General features: G+C 39.5%; 1 protein-coding gene and 1 pseudogene across 1 annotated transcript; both read left to right on the top strand.

Annotated features, from left to right (window-relative positions):
* Positions 1 to 4133: 4133 nt before the first annotated feature.
* LOC108829124 (probable protein phosphatase 2C 11) lies at positions 4134 to 6022 on the top strand. The gene is made up of 8 exons (XM_018602782.2): positions 4134 to 4462; positions 4542 to 4687; positions 4747 to 4845; positions 4913 to 5071; positions 5161 to 5247; positions 5385 to 5476; positions 5586 to 5657; positions 5767 to 6022. The coding sequence occupies exons 1-8, from the start codon at positions 4203 to 4205 to the stop codon at positions 5893 to 5895; spliced, it is 1044 nt and encodes a 347-aa protein (XP_018458284.1). The 5' UTR covers positions 4134 to 4202; the 3' UTR covers positions 5896 to 6022.
* Positions 6023 to 6412: 390 nt separating this feature from the next.
* Positions 6413 to 7162, top strand: LOC130503086 (uncharacterized protein At1g43920, Chloroplastic-like; annotated as a pseudogene).
* Positions 7163 to 17875: the final 10713 nt, after the last annotated feature.

The following is a 17875-nucleotide window of genomic DNA, read 5'->3' as shown; positions in this document are numbered from 1 at the left end:
ATAGTCCTCTACGGAGAGTGAACGTGTGTATTTGAAACGCTCGAACTATATACTATTCTATATATAACATAGATATAGAATAGAATGTTCCAAACATAAATGTAAACCCTAAACCCCAGACCCTAAACCCTAAACCCAAATCTTAAACCCTAAACCCAAACCTAAACCCTAAACTCAAACCATATACCTTAAACCCAAGCCATAAAGCATATACCCTAAACCATATACCCTAAAACATAAACCCTAAACCCAAATTACGAACCCTAAACCCAAACTATATACCCTAAACTCAAACCTTAAACCCAAACCCTTAATCCTAAACCCTAAACCCCAACCATTATCCATTACGTGACTATGTTATACATATTATGGTATGGAAAATTCGACACACCCACAAATTTTGAATATATGAAATTCTCTAAAATTTCTTTAGAGAGAGAGAGCTGATGAGTGGCGACGGTGTTGGAAAACCAAACAATGTAACTAATCAAATAGTGAGAAAGAAGAACCAGGAGGCAGAGAAAGAGATAGAAAGTGCAAAAGAAGAGAAAAAGAAACATATCATACTATACTGTAATTTAAAATACAGTTTAATATGATAGAGAGAGAGAGAGAGAGAAACCGTAAACCCAAATCATATAGTATAGCAAAGGCAAATAAAAAAAGACAAATCCATATTACCCTAAACCCAAATCTAAAATCCTAAACCCAACCTCTAAACTCAAATCATATACCCTAAACCCAAACCATAAACCATAAACCCTAAACCCAAACTCTGAACCCTAAACTCAAACCATATACCGTAAACCCATATCTTAAACCCAAACCATATACTCAAACCATATATCATAAACCCCAAACCCTAATCATAAACCCTAAACCCTAAACCCAAACTTTTATCCATTACGTGACTATGCTATACATATGGTATGGAATACTCGACACACCCACAAAGTTTGTATATATGAAATTTTCTAAAATTTCTTTAGAGAGAGAGAGATGATGAGTGGCAACAGTGTTGGAGAACAAAACAGTATAACTGATCAAGTAGTGAGTAAGAAGAATCAGGAGGCAGAGAAGGAGATATAAATTACAAAAGAAGAGAAAAAAAAATTTATCACACTATACTGTAATTTAAAATAGTATGGAACATATGACGTATGATATGGGGATATGGATTATGAAGAAAATTAGAGTAGTTTACAAATATATGTCAGTTTTACAACATTTAAAACATGTCATATACAAAAAAATCTATACTTTTAATAAGTATATAATAAATTCAAATTATAATGTTTTAAACTTATAAAATGAATTAAAAAAGAGAGGTAAAAGTGAGAAAGGGTAATATGGCAATTAATACATAAATATCATAGCCTAATTGTTCTTATGGTTAAAGACTTGATTTAAATCCTACTATGCATATGCATCCAAATTTTCCATGTTTAAACTACCCGATTCCTTATTCTAAAGCCAAAATGTTGTACATAGAGCTACACTAACAGAAATTGTAAATATCAAAAGTTGTAGGACAGAGCTAATTTAAAGACACAAAGAATAAGTTCTTTTGTAGATATATGCCCGAAATTTAGCTAAAGAAAAATATAGCTAGTTTAATGCTACAAAGAATCATAAAATATTTATGGAAATATATGCATGAGGTCTAGGCAAAGAACATGATAAGCAAAGAAAATAGAGACATAGGGTTGGATTGCTTGATGTTGTAGCTTTTGGTTTTAGCATTTATGATGTAGTTTGAAGTAAAATGCAATAGATATAACGAAGATGAAATCACTACATCATCCAATGACCGTTCAAGTCGTAATCTTGCAGAACATTTGTTTGGTGGAAGGATCATGAACTCTGAAATCACAATTTAGTGGTTATAGACAGGTTTCAAAATATTCTTTAAGATAAGACCAAATTTTGAGAAAAAAGAATCAAAAGGAGGTGCTTGTCATGTTTGTATAGAAAGCTAGCACAAGAAGTATGTTACAATACTCAACTTGTTAATACTTTGAAATAGATTAGAAGAATCTGATCTCAATAGTAAAACTTTCCAAAAGAATTGATGAAGTTACCTATTGTAAAGGAATGATTGAAGATTGTTTACCATCCACAATTGTAAAACCACACAATTATTTAGCTACTACTACTAGTACTTTTCACAAAGATTTTTTTTTTTGTTGGTTTTTTTATTTTGATCTGCCTTTTCAGACCATTTTTAATTTGAATAATGAAATAGTTTTTTTTCACATAGAAAATGACATATCTACTCTTTATTTATACTTTGGTTTTATTTATTTTAAATAACTATGTGCAGAATTTTAATATCATATTATATATATATTTATTTTATATTTAAAATATTTTTATAGCAATCAATTTTACCATAGTATAACATCAAAATAAAAATATAAGATACGAAAAATCTGATGTTAAATCAGATTATACTAAAAGATCTCACAGCGTAATGTGGATATATACCTAACATATAGAAATTAGTAGTTTTCTATATAGTTTCACTAGTAATTTTGCTTTAAATTGTTAGAAGGCTCTAGAGAGTTCAAAACATTTAAAATTTAAATTTGGATTATTTGCCACATACATTTTTTAAGACTGGACAAAAATGGTTAATTAGTAAATGAGAACTGAACCGATCAAAAAAAATATCTAAATCAAACTGAATATAACATATATATCTGAATGGTTTTTGAATTGTAGTATTTTAAATTTTGGATTTTACCCAAACCATACATATAATAAAATCTAAAAATTTTAAAAACATAAAAAACATACCAAACATGAACTCAAATCTGAATAAGTAGCCAAAATACCCAAAGATCTTTATAAGTACATAAAACAGTTATATATATACATAAATTATTAACTTAAATACTTATTTTAAAAATATATCTTTGTCTTGTAGGAAAGTGAAGTGACCCCCCAAGATAAAACATTTTTTTATGGCAGCTCTTGTCAGGGTCAGAGTGCATTGCGGTAAAAAAAAATTGAAGGTCAGGGTACTTAAGAGAGATATGTACTGTGACAGATGTGGAGACCCAGAGGAATCAATAAACCATATTTTCTTTGATTGCCCCCAGTACGTCAAGTATGTGCGCTTTCAAAGATACCATCAAATCCAGAAGTTTTTCCTGCCAAATCTCTCTTTACAAATATGGATCACCTGTTCTGGCGAGTTACTCCGGCTATGGATGATCACCAGTTTACATGGATATTATGGTACATCTGGAAATCCAGAAATAGTAAGGTATTTAGTAATCTATATGTGGAGCCGATGGACACGCTCAAAAGAGCAGAGGTTGAATCAACACTATGGGCTAAGGCGCAGGAATTGAGTTCCCAAAGGATACCCTAGCAGGTGGAAGGCAGAAGTTTACCAACAATCCCAGGGCGATGGTGTTTCACGGACGGTTCTTGAAAAGATAAAGAAAGTTTTTCAGGACAAGGTTGGTTTAGTACACTACAAGGGTTTCAGGGATTATTGGGAGCAAGGAATACACGGGCAAGTTTATCCCCTCTCCATTCGGAGGTGGAAGCTTTAATTTGGGTAATGGAATGCATGAAAAATCTACGTCAATATCATGTCACTTTTACAACGGATTGTTCTCAATTGGTGAATATGGTATCAGAACCGAGGGAATGGCCGGCATTCACGAGTTATTTAGAAAATATAAGATATTGAGAGAAAGTTTCGTAAGTTGGAGATCATACATGTACCGAGGAAGGATAACTCAAGAGCGGATAGTCTTATACGCAATGCCAGACAGCAAAACTCTTTTTTCGTCCACATGGATGCAGAACTTCCAGTTTAGTATATAGAGTCTAAATGAGTCTGTGTTTTTGATGTCGAAAAAAAAATATATATATATATATATATATATCTTTGTTATTTGGTCAAATATTAAAAAATTATTTTTTGACAATAGCATTTGAAGTTTGATCCCTTTCTGGATCGTTTTGTTAACTAAAACTAAAACTAATAATAGATAACTTCACTACAGGTTTATATAAGAGTTAGCTACTAATTTTTCAAAGTTATCTTCAAAGCTCAAAATCCCTTCCAAGTACTGCTGTAATGATCGCCAGGAAAAAAAAACATTGTCGAAAAAAGGTGGATGATTGATTAGTTTAATAATAAGAAGAAAAATTAGAAAATAGTGCTAGCCGGCTCATATCGAATGCATCCACCTACGAACCACTCTTTCCTTCTTCTTCTTCGAGGTTTCTTCTTCAGCTCCGAAACCATATATTCCTTCGTCGTCTTCTTCTTTTCCCTAACTTTCTTCTTCTGGATCTCCCAAACACCAATCCTGACAGACCAAGCTTCTCCGCAATCCTCTTCCCCTCGTGGGGATGCGGAATCCTCCTCCAGTTCTCCGCCTGATGCTATGATATCTTCCAGAGATCCCGACGCTCTCTTTAGCGGCGGTGGAATCAGGTTATCTAAGTGGCCGAGCACACACCTTCCTAATTCTAATTCCTCAATTTTGTTTACTTTTCTTTTTTTTCCGAATCAGCTTTTTAGCGGGGAATCATCGGCCTGTGAAGTTTAGTTATGGGTATTCGAGTCTCAAGGGTAAACGAGCAACAATGGAGGACTTCTTCGAGACTAGAATATCTGATGTTGATGGACAAATGGTTGCCTTCTTCGCCGTCTTCGATGGTACTCTACTCTCTCTCCCTCCCTCTCTTGATTCATTCTGATGCATTTTGTTGGTCTAGGTCACGGTGGTGCAAGAACTGCAGAATATCTTAAAAACAATCTTTTCAACAACTTAGTTACTCATCATGACTTTATCTCAGACACCAAGAAAGCCATTGGTATGAAAAATGTTATTTTTTCTTTCTTTGCTTCTCCCACTCTCCTGAGAGTTTCGAGTTTGGGCAGTGCAAGTGTTTAAGCAGACGGATGAGGAGTATCTCGTTGAAGAGAGAGGACAGCCTAAGAACGCTGGCTCAACCGCATCAACTGCTTTCCTTGTTGGAGATAAGTTGATCGTTGCTAACGTTGGTGATTCTAGAGTTGTAGCGTCTATAAATGCCTCAGGTTTTGCTTTCTTTACTCTCTGTAAACACTATTTTTGATAACATTTGCTTAATGTATATTGTGACTGACGCGCTTTGCTTGCGATGTAGCTGTTCCGCTTTCTAATGATCACAAACCTGATAGATCAGATGAGCGACAGAGGATTGAAGATGCTGGTGGCTTCATCATCTGGGCTGGTAAACACTTTCTCATCTTCCCTCTTCTGATGCTGCTGACTTGTCACATTTTCGAGACTTGACATGAAATTTAGAGATATGTGATAGTATCTGGTTTGGGACGTTTAGTTATTAATCCCTTTCTTGGGATACACCAGGAACATGGCGAGTTGGTGGAATTCTTGCTGTGTCCCGGGCATTTGGAGACAAGCAACTTAAGCCATATGTAATTGCGGAGCCAGAGATTCAGGTACTCTGATTGTTTGTATGCGTTTGACTTTCGGATTACACTATTTTTTTACTGGTTCAAATGCGCTTGTGCTCATACTCACACTCTGTACTATTTATACCTTCTTTAGGAGGAGGATATAAGCACGTTGGACTTTATTGTTATCGCCAGCGATGGATTGTGGAATGTGTTGTCAAACGAGGTTAGTTTTGAAATTGCACATCTCTCTTGCTGCGTTTTTTTTAGTAGAAAACAAGGAACTCAGTAACCGCACTCTCAAAACTACCTCTCTTTTTCCTTTTTCTTTTCAGGATGCCGTGGCAATAGCACGAGACATTTCAGATGCGGAAACAGCTTCACGAAAGTTAGTTCAAGAAGCATACGCACGGGGTAGCTGCGACAATATCACTTGCATTGTTGTTCGATTTGAGGTTTCTTGAGATTGAGCCAAAGGCGTACATTGTTCTTCTTTGAATGCATCGTCTTCAGCTTTGGCCTTCTCCTTCCATGTATTGGTTATATATTATATAAAACAAAAAAAAAACAATGAAAACACTATCATTTTTATTTGGGAATTCGTCCAAAAAAATACTGAACATGGCAAGAATGGTCAAAAGAAATCCTGACATACTAGATGGCCAAAAAAAGCACAAATTTTTATTGACTTTTACAGTTTATTAAGAACGTTACGATTGACTAACCAAATTATCCCACTGTTATCAGAGTTAACTGATAATTTAGATGACGTTAATTTTGGGTGTTAAAGAATACGACGTCGTTTCATCTCTTTGTCTGATTAAAGACAAATGAATGAAACGATGTAGTTTCATTTATTTTTGAAAAAATATGTGCTCTATCAGGATCGAACCCGTGCTCTCGTGTATCATTGTGCGGGTTTATTGCCATTGAGCTAATGGACTTTACAACAGACTGACGAACAGAGTTTGTTATATTATTTTCGAATCCCAGTTAAATGAATCAAAAAGAAAGACGACGTCTTGTCCTAACCCTAAATTCCCAAATCAAAACGAGGACGACGAATAGAGCTCGATTCTCTTCAATTTCTTCCTTTAGAAGATCGATTCTCACCTTTCCTTCTTCGATTGTCACATGATGAGTTCGGGTTGTGAGGATTCGTCTGTGAATACGATGGGTATTCGTGGTATCCCGGAGCAATGCGGCTGTGGTCGAAGAAGTGGGATTTACACATCAAAAACGAAGGAAAATCCAGGAAGAACTTTCTTTAGATGCCCAACGTTTTGAAATGTAAGTGTTTTCCCGTGTTTAAATTGATTATGGGTCTTGTTGATTGTGTTTATGTAACCTTAGAACATAAAGCTTCAATGGCTAAGTAGTGTGTAATTGTTTGAACATAGATTTTGTTCATGATTTGTGTCCAGAATCACTTGTATAAATGGGTAAATGAAACTGTCTACGAAGAGGTTCAAGATGCATTGCCTAAAGTTGATGGCTTTGCATCGGATTTGAGGAAGCTCAAAATGGAGAAAGACAGCCTCAAAAATGTGGAGGAAGAGTTGAAAGAAGATCTCAGGAAGGCTAGCAATGAAGTTAAGAAGCTGAATGTGATCATGAAAGTGGGTTTTCTGGTGGCATCAGTTTCTTGTATTGTGTTTTTCATGAGAAAGAGGCAGTAGGAATGGGTTGTCTTTGAATTGTGATGTCTTGTGTTGATTCTCTAATGGTTATTTTCATTAGGAGACTATGTTTGTGTAATTCTGTAATGGTTTAAGGCTCATGTTGTAAGACTCTTTTATGTTATGGATGATGATGTTAGACTTTGTTTGCTTCTTCTTCTTCATTCTAATCGATTAGACCAACAAAAAAGAACAAAACTGAAACCAAAAGAACAAAACAGAAACCATTTTCATTGTTTAACACAACATCATCAGCATCTTAAAAGAAGTACATAATATAGCATCATCCTAAAAGAAAAATAAGAGCATCCGAGAAAAACAACATCATCATCCTAAAAGAAAAACAAGAGCATCTGAGAGAAACAACATCATCATTTCACAACAAAACAAAAGGGACAACATCATCATCTAAGAGAACCATCTTTCCCAGGTTCCTGTCTGTGATGCTTGTGAAGATTGGGGAACTTCCCATCGTGATGGTTGACCTTGTGAAGATTGGGGAGCTTCCCATGGTGATGCTTGATCTTGTGAGGAGTGAGCTTGTGAGGATTGAGCTTGTGAGGATTGAGCTTGAGACGCTTCAATATGTAGTCCCTGTATCATATAAAAGAATGGTCAATAACCTCAACAAACTCATACACATTACCAATAGCTAAAAAACTAAGACCCTTACCTGATATTTTTCTTGGTCTGCCTCTTGATTTCTTAGGTGGACTCGGAACAGAACCTTTATTACATTTGTTCTTGTAGTGGCCTTCTTCTTTGCAGTTAGAGCATGTCATTACTCTGTTCGCACGACTCATCTTGGTAGTAGACTTTGTCTCATTGGCTCCCTTCTTTCTGTCATGGTTTTTAGGCCTACCAGGATTACCAGTTTGATTAGGTGGTGGAATCACACCTAATCTATTGGTCTGAGACCACTCTATCATCCCATTTACAGGTCTGATCCCATAACTATACGTCTCACGCCACTTAGAAGTTGTGTAGCACTCAGCAACAAATTCACAAAGCTTTCTCTTCGCACAAAGGATGACTTTACCAGCATGGATGCACGGAATACCATTCATTTGCCAGCCTCGACATGCACAAGTCTCCTTCTCCAAACTCACAACATAGCACTGGTCTTGATACTCCACCTCAGTCTCTGGCCCAATTGCCCAACGCAATATACACTCGTGGCACTTCTTCTCAACCCTGTCTAATTCTTGCTGTGTCTTCATGGTAAACCTAGTCTTCCTGTCTGTAGCCATCTTGGACCGGGTAAAGTTCCTAGTCATACATTGGCGCCTTATCTCCTCTAACAAGTCGAGCAGAGGCTTCTTCCTAGCCTCCTTGATGGTCTTGTTGAAGGACTCACACAAGTTATTCAGATTGTCATTGCAATGGGAGCCTATCTTGAAGTAAGCTCTAGACCAAGTCTCTGACTTTGTCTTGATCAGAGATGCATGAGCGAGTGGATCATAGCTCTTAAGCTCATCCATGTTGTACTTGAACATGCCAGGAGTGTAGAACCTTGCAATGCACCAGAAGAACCTCTGTAACCGTAGATCTTTTCCACCTTTCCTCCAGTTCTCGTAAATATGGCGACAACACTGCCTATGCTCAGCTTCTGGAAGAAGGTTATGAACTGCTTTCACTAACCCCCTACACAAACAAATAAATCAGAAAAAAATCAGAAACAATTCAGAAAAATCTCAGAAAAATCTCAGAAAAAGCAAAGTCTTTACCTTTTGTTTGTCAGACATTATAACGAAGCCTTTCCCATCTTCCAATCCCAAATCCAAGGCCAAACGTGTCACAAACCAATCCCAGTTTGTATCATTCTCTATCTCCATTACAGCCCAAGCAATAGGGACAATCATATTGTCTCCATCTCTTCCAACCGCATCCAACAACTGTCCCTTGATGTCCCACTTCAAAAAGGTTCCGTCTAAGCCAATAACTGGCCTACAAGTCTTCTTCCATGATTCCTTTTGTGATTGGAAACACATGTAAAGCCTGTAGAACCTTTGCTTGCTTCGAATTGTGGCTCCTGGTATGGTCTCAATGTCCATGGTGGATCCAGGATTGCTCGTAAAGATATCTGCTTGGTAATCCCAGATTTTATCAAAAGGCTCCTCATGGGTCTTCCTCCTTTCTCTCATCACCTTCGTCTTCGCCTTAATGCATGAGTTTTCTTTGACGTCCATCCTATACGCAAGATCTCCGCCTGTATCTCCTTTGCTGTGATCTTTGGATTCAGCCTCAACCTCTCCGCAAATAGACTTGCAATTGTTGACCTCTTAAGTATCCTCGACTGCCCTGTCTTCTCACACCTATGGTCATTGACTAATGTCTTAACCATCAACTTCTGTTTCCTCCTATCGTAGGAACAGTAGACCATCCACGGACATGGAACCTCATCATCTCTCATCTCAGCAGCACATTTTGCACCCATCTTCAAGCTACTGGATATATAGAACCTGATGTTGTATCTGGTTTAAGGGTATACCTGAGACAAGTATGTTTGAAGTCCTCAGCATCTGAAAAAGTCTTGCCAAGCTGAAGGAGCTCCTCTGGATCAGTGTCTGCTCTGTAAGCTTGCGCAGGTATCATCTCCTCTTCATTCTCATCATCTGATGACACAGGATCAGGGATTTTACTTTCATCCCAAGCATAATCATCCCCTTCGTCTTCATCAATCTCACACTCATCATATATTGCTTCATCACCAAAATGAAGACCCAAATCTCTACAGTTTTCTTCCTCGATGCCACCAAAACCATCCTCATCTTCTAATGCGAGTCTACCTTCTTCTAATTCTAGCCTACCATCGTCAGCTATATCCCCAAATTCCTCTTCTTCACTTACAGGTTTCAGAGCATTTGTCGGACTTTGGGGAGATTCTTCTCTGTCATCACCATCTACGTTCTACTTCTTCTTCGAGTTTCCAGGAGGAGCCACAGTCTCTGTAATCACCTTCTGCTTCTTCGAGTTTCCAGGAGGAGCCACAGTCTCTGTTATCACCTTCTGCTTCTTCGAGTTTCTCGGAGGAGCCACAATATTTGTCATCACCTTCTGCTTCTTCGATTGACTAGGAGACAGAGTGGAACCACCATATGGTGTCCCACGCCTCGTGGTCTTCTCCGGAGATGACACAGGCGACCCATATGAAGTTCCCCGCCTTGTCTTTGACGCCTCTGTAGATGCCAACATCTCTATCCCTTCAACTTTTTTCCTCGATTTCTTCGGCGATGACAAACTCACAGAACCACCTCTCTTCGCCGATCTCTTTGGTTCAGACACACTCGCATCACCACCCTTCTTCGACTGTTGAACCACTTCTTCACTCCCACCACCCGTCTCCATCCTTGTTCGATTGTTGAACCGCTTCACTCCCGTAATCGAAATTCCTCACCCCTCCGAAAATCACAACCTCCCTTCTGTTCCTTGTGAACTTCGTCTTCACCATGTGCTACACATCACGAGTTCAAAGAGATTCGTTTGCGTTTCTGAGAAAAATCCCCAAATCGATTTGGGTTTATGAGAAATTAGTGTTACGTTTTATTTTATTTCAATCATCCACATCGTTTCATCAATAAAGCAAAATGTGTGTGATAATAAACCGTAAAGTCCACTAGCTCAGTGGCAAAGACCCTTCACATTAAACATGAGTGCCGAGTTCGAATCCAACCAACACCAATTTTAATTAAACATCAACATATTTTGATCAATAAAAAGAAATGTATATGGTAATCTTACGAAAAGTCCACTAGTTCAGTGGCAAAGACCTCCCAAGATCCACGAGTGCACGAGTTCGAATCCAACCACAACAATTTTAATTAAACATAACGACGTGATGAAACGACGTCGTTTTCACTTAACGGCAGTATTTAACAGTTAGTAAACACTGTCTTAACTATCGGTTAACGGTGAATTAATCTGGTAAGTCAATCGACAGTTTCTTAATAAACTGAAAAAGTCAACAAATGTTCAGTGTTTTAATGGTCAGGCTCGAGTCCAGATTTCTTTTGGCCATTCTTGCCATGTTCAGTATTTTTTTGGACGAATTCTCATTTTTATTTGCAAAAGAAACTGAAATACAGTTAGCTCTAACTAGTCTTCAGTACCTTCGATCTCTCCATCTTCCTCCACTTTGGTATATTGTCCCGCTATGAACTTGGTTTCCAGGAATTTGGGGATACCAATGAGCCCAATATCAGCGTCCTTACCTAGCATTAGCTGTTGCGTCATCTTAACCGGACTTACACCCATCTCAAGGACGTGCATATCAATAGTTATAGAAATCTATTTAGAGGACATTTCTAATTTAGGAAAACAATTATATAAATGAAGTTGTTTCCATTTTAGGAAAGTTATTATTTTAAAAAATATTCCATTTGAGGATATTTTATTTTCTGAGACTCTAAGCCTAAGCCTTTGACTCTCATGTTGCAGTTGGCCATTCCAGCCATGACTAAGGTGAAAATTATTCAGTTTAATCTCATTTTAGTTTAGTATTAATATTATGGAAAGTCTAGGATCAAAACATGTTCGTCTCTGTGAATTGAATCTGCATGAGAATCTTGTTTATTTATTACTCCCTATGTTCCAAAATAAGTGAGTTTTGAGGTTTTTGCACGTTGATTAAGAAATTACAAACTTTTATTCTATTTTTATCGTTTACCTAAAAATAATAATGATTAAAATAATTTCAACCAATAAACAATTATACTATAGAATATAAATAATTAAAAATATTAAAATGCATTTATTTTTTACCTAGAAACTTGAAAACATCACTTAAAATGGAACAAAAAAATTTCCCTAAAACTCCACTTAAAGTGGGACGGAGGGAGTATTATTTATTGTTAAACCGGAAATATAATAATAGAGGATTTAATATTCGATTGAAATGTTTGATGTTAAGAATTGTTATGTATATATTTACATAAATATGAGTCCATGTGTGGAAATTCCGGAGGTACAAAGACGTCTGTACAAGCGATGTCTTTTCTGGATATTCTAGGAGCAAATAAACGTATGTGTTAGAAAAGCCTTTTGTGGAGATATTCGGTTTTAGCAAAGTTAACCATTTTTGTTTTTTTTTTGGATGCCGCCACGCAGAAGAGTTATTCCAACCAGGCCGCTAGAACTGCTCGAGAGGATGGAGATGAGTGTGAGGGATTAAACTCACCACCTAGATTTTTAGATCAGGTTTAAGGTTTAGGAAAGGTTAGGGAAAGATAAAGCGGGCCGAATCCCGTAATAACTTGTTGAATGAACTTCGATTTGTATTGATAATATGGTAAAAGAATGGTTACAGAAGATGTTTCTCTTGATGATTACAAAGATAGCAAAAATGCTTTTAGAGTTGATATGAATAATCGTGAAAATGAATAAAGGTTGAATAGCCACTCTTTCTTGATTTGCTTTCTCTTTAAATAGCCTCAGGTCCCACTTGATCGTAGCCAACTGGTTCCCGAGATCCCCTCCGTGATTTGAGGGATTTGTAACAGCTTCCCTTTGACCGGGTCCTGCGCTCCTTCTGTTACGATGTGAGCTTCCTCTTCATCGTGACCTCTTCGAAGATTGCCCTTAGCTTCCAGCCTCCGGCTCCGTAATGAACCTTAGCTCAGGTCTCTGATACGCGTTGGGCTTTGTTTCGGCCCAATACTTGCTTTGGTACTATTGTCAGCTAGCGGGCCATATTTGGGTCCAACAGTTGCCCCCAGCTTTCGAGATTAGACTTCGTTATTCTCGGGAGCTAGACCTAGCCGCCCAACCTCGATCTTATGGTTGAGATAATGATTACTTAGTATCTCAACCATATATATTCTCGTTTGATCGGACGGCTGTAATTTCTCTCTAATTAAATCGACGACTCAGATTAAAGCGAGTTTTAAATTTGATTTTCGATTTTCGAGACGTGATGGGATATAAAGCTGAGAGAATTAACTGCTTGTCTCTCCACTTCCTCCACGCCTCTCGACGGTTTCCAAGGTAACTCTCCTCTTTCCTTTATTTTGCTGCATGTTGTTATTTTTTTTTTTATCTGCTTCCTGATCGAACAAGTTCTTCATTCCTAACTCTCTCTGAGATTTCGCCTTAGTCCAATTCCTTTCTTTTGCTCCCTATTTCCCTTTCTTTTTACTACTATGAGTCAAAAGAAGGTTCCGGCGAAGTTCAAATCTCAGCCTCCGGTGCCCGCATTATGAAGGTCAAACGGGAAGCTGGTGAGAAGATGACGGAAGCCAAGAAGAAGAAGGTTAAAGACTCGATAGGAGCAAGAGTCAAGGGGATGAAGAAGAAAGGCGGCAAGAGCGCCTCCTCCGGACCTCACTTTTCCTCGTTCTTGAAGAGTCAGGACGTCGTCAATCTTGCTGTTCAAGCTCACGGCAAGATCGACCTAGCTAGAGCTTGTACTGAAGACGAAACCCCCGAGACCGTTCCGGAGGGTTGGTTCTGCGTTCACGAGAAATATATTTCTAAGTGTCATCTTAGATTTCCTCTCCCCACCCTTTTGCTAGATCTCTTAGATCATTACCAATTAGCCCTTTCTCAACTTTGTCCGTCAGTTATCCGAGTGATAAACGGATTCATCACTAGGGCCAAGGAGGAAGGAGTTATCGTGGGGTTGACTGAGCTAATGAGTCTCTTCTCGATAAATGAGAGTACTTCCAAGGATGGTGGGAGCGGTACCTACTATCTCCCCGGTCGTCCAGGGCTAGGCATATTCAAGTTCACGGCCAGTGACGATGACTGGCGCAAGAAGTATTTTTATGTCAAGATTGATCCCTCGACGGTTCCTGTAGGCCGAGACCTCAGGACCTCTTGGTCTGACATTTCTGGTTAGGACTTTAGGGATATGCTTGCATGTTTATTTTTGCTTATCATGATGTGCTAATTGCCTTTTGATTCCTTTTGCAGAAGTTGAGGATCCTATCAAGTTGTTTGGTAAACTCACCAGAGCTCTTCACAGGAAGCTGCAGCACAGCCCTAATAATTGGGGAGCTTATACCACTTCGAGAGTTGGGTCAGCTAGATTTCCTGATCCATACAAGGCGTCCTTCCCTGACTCAGTGACAGTTGCTGGTTTAGAAGGCACCCTTCCTTTGATAACTTCTAATTTTCATTATTCGAATCTGTTTTATGTGATTAATGAATCCTTTTCATGATTCTAGTCTCTGAAGGTGATTCAGTTTTCGAAGTTTTGTCCGGAGCAAGTACTTCCGAGAAGACTCATTCACAGAAGATGCCTATCCATCCTTCCTTCCGTTCCAGGGGCAGATCGACCAAGGCTGCCAGCTCCTCTAGAGGAAGCGACAAGAACCAAGGACGATCCTTCCTTGACTCTGTGAAGGAAGCTCTTGACGAGGGAGGCTCTGCTCCTGATAAAGGTGTTGGTTCTTCGGAGCCTAAAGTTCAGGAAGTTGGCCTTCCCTCCGAGGTTCCGGTGACTGAAGCTAATCCTCAAATGGTGAGGGATCCTCCAGAATTTGAGCCTCCGAGGAGCAAGAGGTCCCGGACTGACCAGGTTGACAGACCTTCGAGGTCTTCCTCCTCCTCTTCTAGAGGAGGAACCGTTGGCTGGAACTTTGCTCATTCGAAGCCTGGATCGGTTTTGGATGATTCGTGGGGTTTGGCTACTCTGATGAGGCATATGAAGAGTACAGGGTGTTCCCTTCCCTCGATCTCCAATCTCACGAACAAGGATGAGTACGTTGACATTGCCCATCACATGGGTCAGGTATGAAATTTATTTCAACTTTATAGCTTAATTTATTTTTGGAAGATTTTCACTAAATCGTTTTCTTTTGTCTTTTATAGCTGGCTGGCGCTATTAACAGGGCTCAGTTCAAGTTTGAGGACGCCCTACGCAATGCCCCCAGTGCTGAGGAATAAGCTCAGGTCACTGATCTGGTCAAGGCCAACAAGACTGAGCTCAATCAGACTCGGGCTCTGATCTCGGATCTCCAAGCTGAGGTAAAGAGACTCGGCTCCAAGTGTGATGCTCAGCAAGGGACAATCGAAAGCCAGTTGATTGACCTCCAGGTGAAGAATAGGAAGATTGGGGATTTGGATGCTGCTCGGAAGATAGTCGAGTACCAAGTCAAGGAGCTGATTGCTTCATCCCAGAGCAGCCAGAAGAACAAGGAAGCTGAGGTCAGGCTAGCCGTCCGGAGAGGAAAGAAGGAGGTAGCTGATGCTTACAACAAAGTTCTGGTTGTTGTCAAGGAGAAATTCTCCAAGAAGAAGGATGACGTCGATCTCCTGGTTCATGCTCAAGAGATTCAAGCCAACACCGAGCTCCTGAAAGACATGCTGGATGGTGAGATTAAGAGCACTCAAGACGAGTATGATCGCTTGGTGGCAATGATGCCAGAGGCTGTTGCGGCGTACGAGAAGGCTCAGGTCTCGGATTTCTCGATCGGCAAGCTCCCTCTTTCCCAGCTCTCTGAGAGCTCAGGTACTTTCGAGGTTAATATGTTTAATCTCTCCTTTTTCTGGAGAGTTCGGTTCTAATTTGGGATTGGTGGGTTCTTACTCAGCCCAGGTCGAAGCCGTCCCTGGAGATGGCGACAAGGAGATGGAGGAAGAGGTTCCTGAGGAGGATGATCCGGTTGGCAAGGGAGCTGAGAAGAGCTCGGATGACAAGGAAGTTTAAGAGCTGAGGCTCTTTCATGTGTTTCTAGAATTTCCGCCCAATGGGCTTTGGTTTCTTTTATTTCTAAGACTTATAGCCTGAGGAGGCTTTCAAACCTTTGTTTCTGTTAAGGTCTTTTGAACCTTCGTCGGCCTGAGGAGGCCTTTAAACCTTTTATCTATCAAGACTTGGTTTTCAGTTTTATTTTAAGTTTTTCGCTTTAGTCGTAAAATATGACATTTGATCATAATCAGGTTTTATGATAAGTCTGGAAGACTTTGGTCGTTTTTAGTTCCTTAAGAGGAATTCTTGGAATATCGAGATTAGCTTAAGGTTTTTAGGAACCTAAGTTTAACTTAGACGCCTTAGGTGGGGGTTCTTGGGAACCTGAGTTCGTTTGTGGGATTTTAAGACCCATTGAGACTTGCTTAGGATTTTAAGACCTTTCGAGGTTTGATAAGGATTTTAAGACCTTTGTTTTTAAGGATTTCAAGACCTTTGAGATTTGATGAGGATTTTAAGACCTTTGAGATTTGATAAGGATTTCAAGACCTTTGAGATTTGATAAGGATTTCACGACCTTAGGTCAAGGTTCGTTGAGACCTGATATTGCTTGAAGGATTTTAAGACCTTTAGTGGTTTCTAAGGATTTTTAAGACCTTGGGTTAGTTTATCAAATTTGATTTCGTTTGAAGGATTTTCATGACCTTCAAGATTAATAAGGATTTTAAGACCTTAGGTCCAGGTTCATGGAGACCTGAGCTAATCCGAAGGGTTTTAGGACCCTAGGTCCGTGTTTGCAGGGACCTGTGTTGTTAAAGAATTGAGACATCGAGAATAATTGCTTTATTGGTAATTGGATACATGGTATCATAGTAATCATATAATTGCTGTATTATAATGATCATACACTTGCTGGTTGGGCTATGTGATTTTAATCAGACATATGCCCCCTTTGGTTGTGGTGAACAAAGTGTTGAAATGAGGTTGGGACTGCACTCATGACGGAGTTGCCTACGTACCCAGTCAAGGGATCAAGCCTAACGTAGTTCAGGGATTTTTAGGTACCTAATGATAGTATCTCTTAAGATTCATGGCGTTCCACGATCTGATTTCAGGTATCCCGGTTCGCACCTTTCGGAGCTTGTAAACGCCAGGTCGTACCACATGGATGATCTGATAGGGACCTTCCCAGTTGGTTCCTAACTTTCCAGCATCTGGTTCCTTGGTTCCTTCGAAAACTTTACTAAGTACTAGGTCACCTATAGCGAACTGTCGGGACCTGACTTTGGAATTGTACTATCGTGCCATTGCTTGCTGATAGTTCTGAATGCGAATCAGAGCTCGGTCCCGTCTTTCCTCGATTAGATCGAGGCTGTCTGTTAGGAGCAGATCATTAGCTGCGGGATCGGATGTACAGAGTTCCCGGCGGAGGCTACCAGCAATGGTTTCAGCTGGGACGACATCTTCCATCCCATATGCTAAGGAGAAAGGGGTTTCTTCTGTAGCATTTCGTGGGGTGGTTCGACATGCCCAAAGTACTTTAAGTAATTTTTCTGACCAGAGTTCCTTCTGGGTTCCGAGGCGTTTCTTGAGGTTTGCTAATACTGATTTATTAGCAGCCTCCGCCTGGCCGTTTCCTTGAGGTCGGCGAGGTGTTGAGAAGGTCAGGCGAATATTCCACTTGTCACAAAATATTTTGAAATCGTGGGATATGAATTGTCCTCCATTGTCAGTTACGATTTCGTATGGGACGCCGTGTCTACACATGATTTCTTTCCACACAAATCGTTCGACCTCGACTCTGGTTACCTGTTGGAAAGCTTCAGCCTCTATCCATTTTGTGAAGTAGTCTGTTAGGACTAAGAGGAAGCGTAGCTTCTTCTTTCCACTTCCTGATGCTACTAGTGGTCCTACGATGTCCATGGACCATCTCATAAATGGATAAGGGGCGGATATGTTGGACAGCTTTTCCGCAGGTTGGTGTATAATCGGTGCATGCCTCTGGCACTTGTCGCATGAAGAGGAATAGGCCTCACAGTCTGCAATAATGGTAGGCCAGAAATATCCCTGTCTTTTTATTCTGATGGCTAGAGCTTTTCCTCCAGAGTGGTTCCCGCAGGAGCCGTCGTGCATTTC

This window comes from Raphanus sativus, chromosome 1, assembly GCF_000801105.2.
Source record: "Raphanus sativus cultivar WK10039 chromosome 1, ASM80110v3, whole genome shotgun sequence".
Taxonomy (NCBI): domain Eukaryota; kingdom Viridiplantae; phylum Streptophyta; class Magnoliopsida; order Brassicales; family Brassicaceae; genus Raphanus; species Raphanus sativus.
This window is presented reverse-complemented; position numbering and strand designations above follow the sequence as displayed.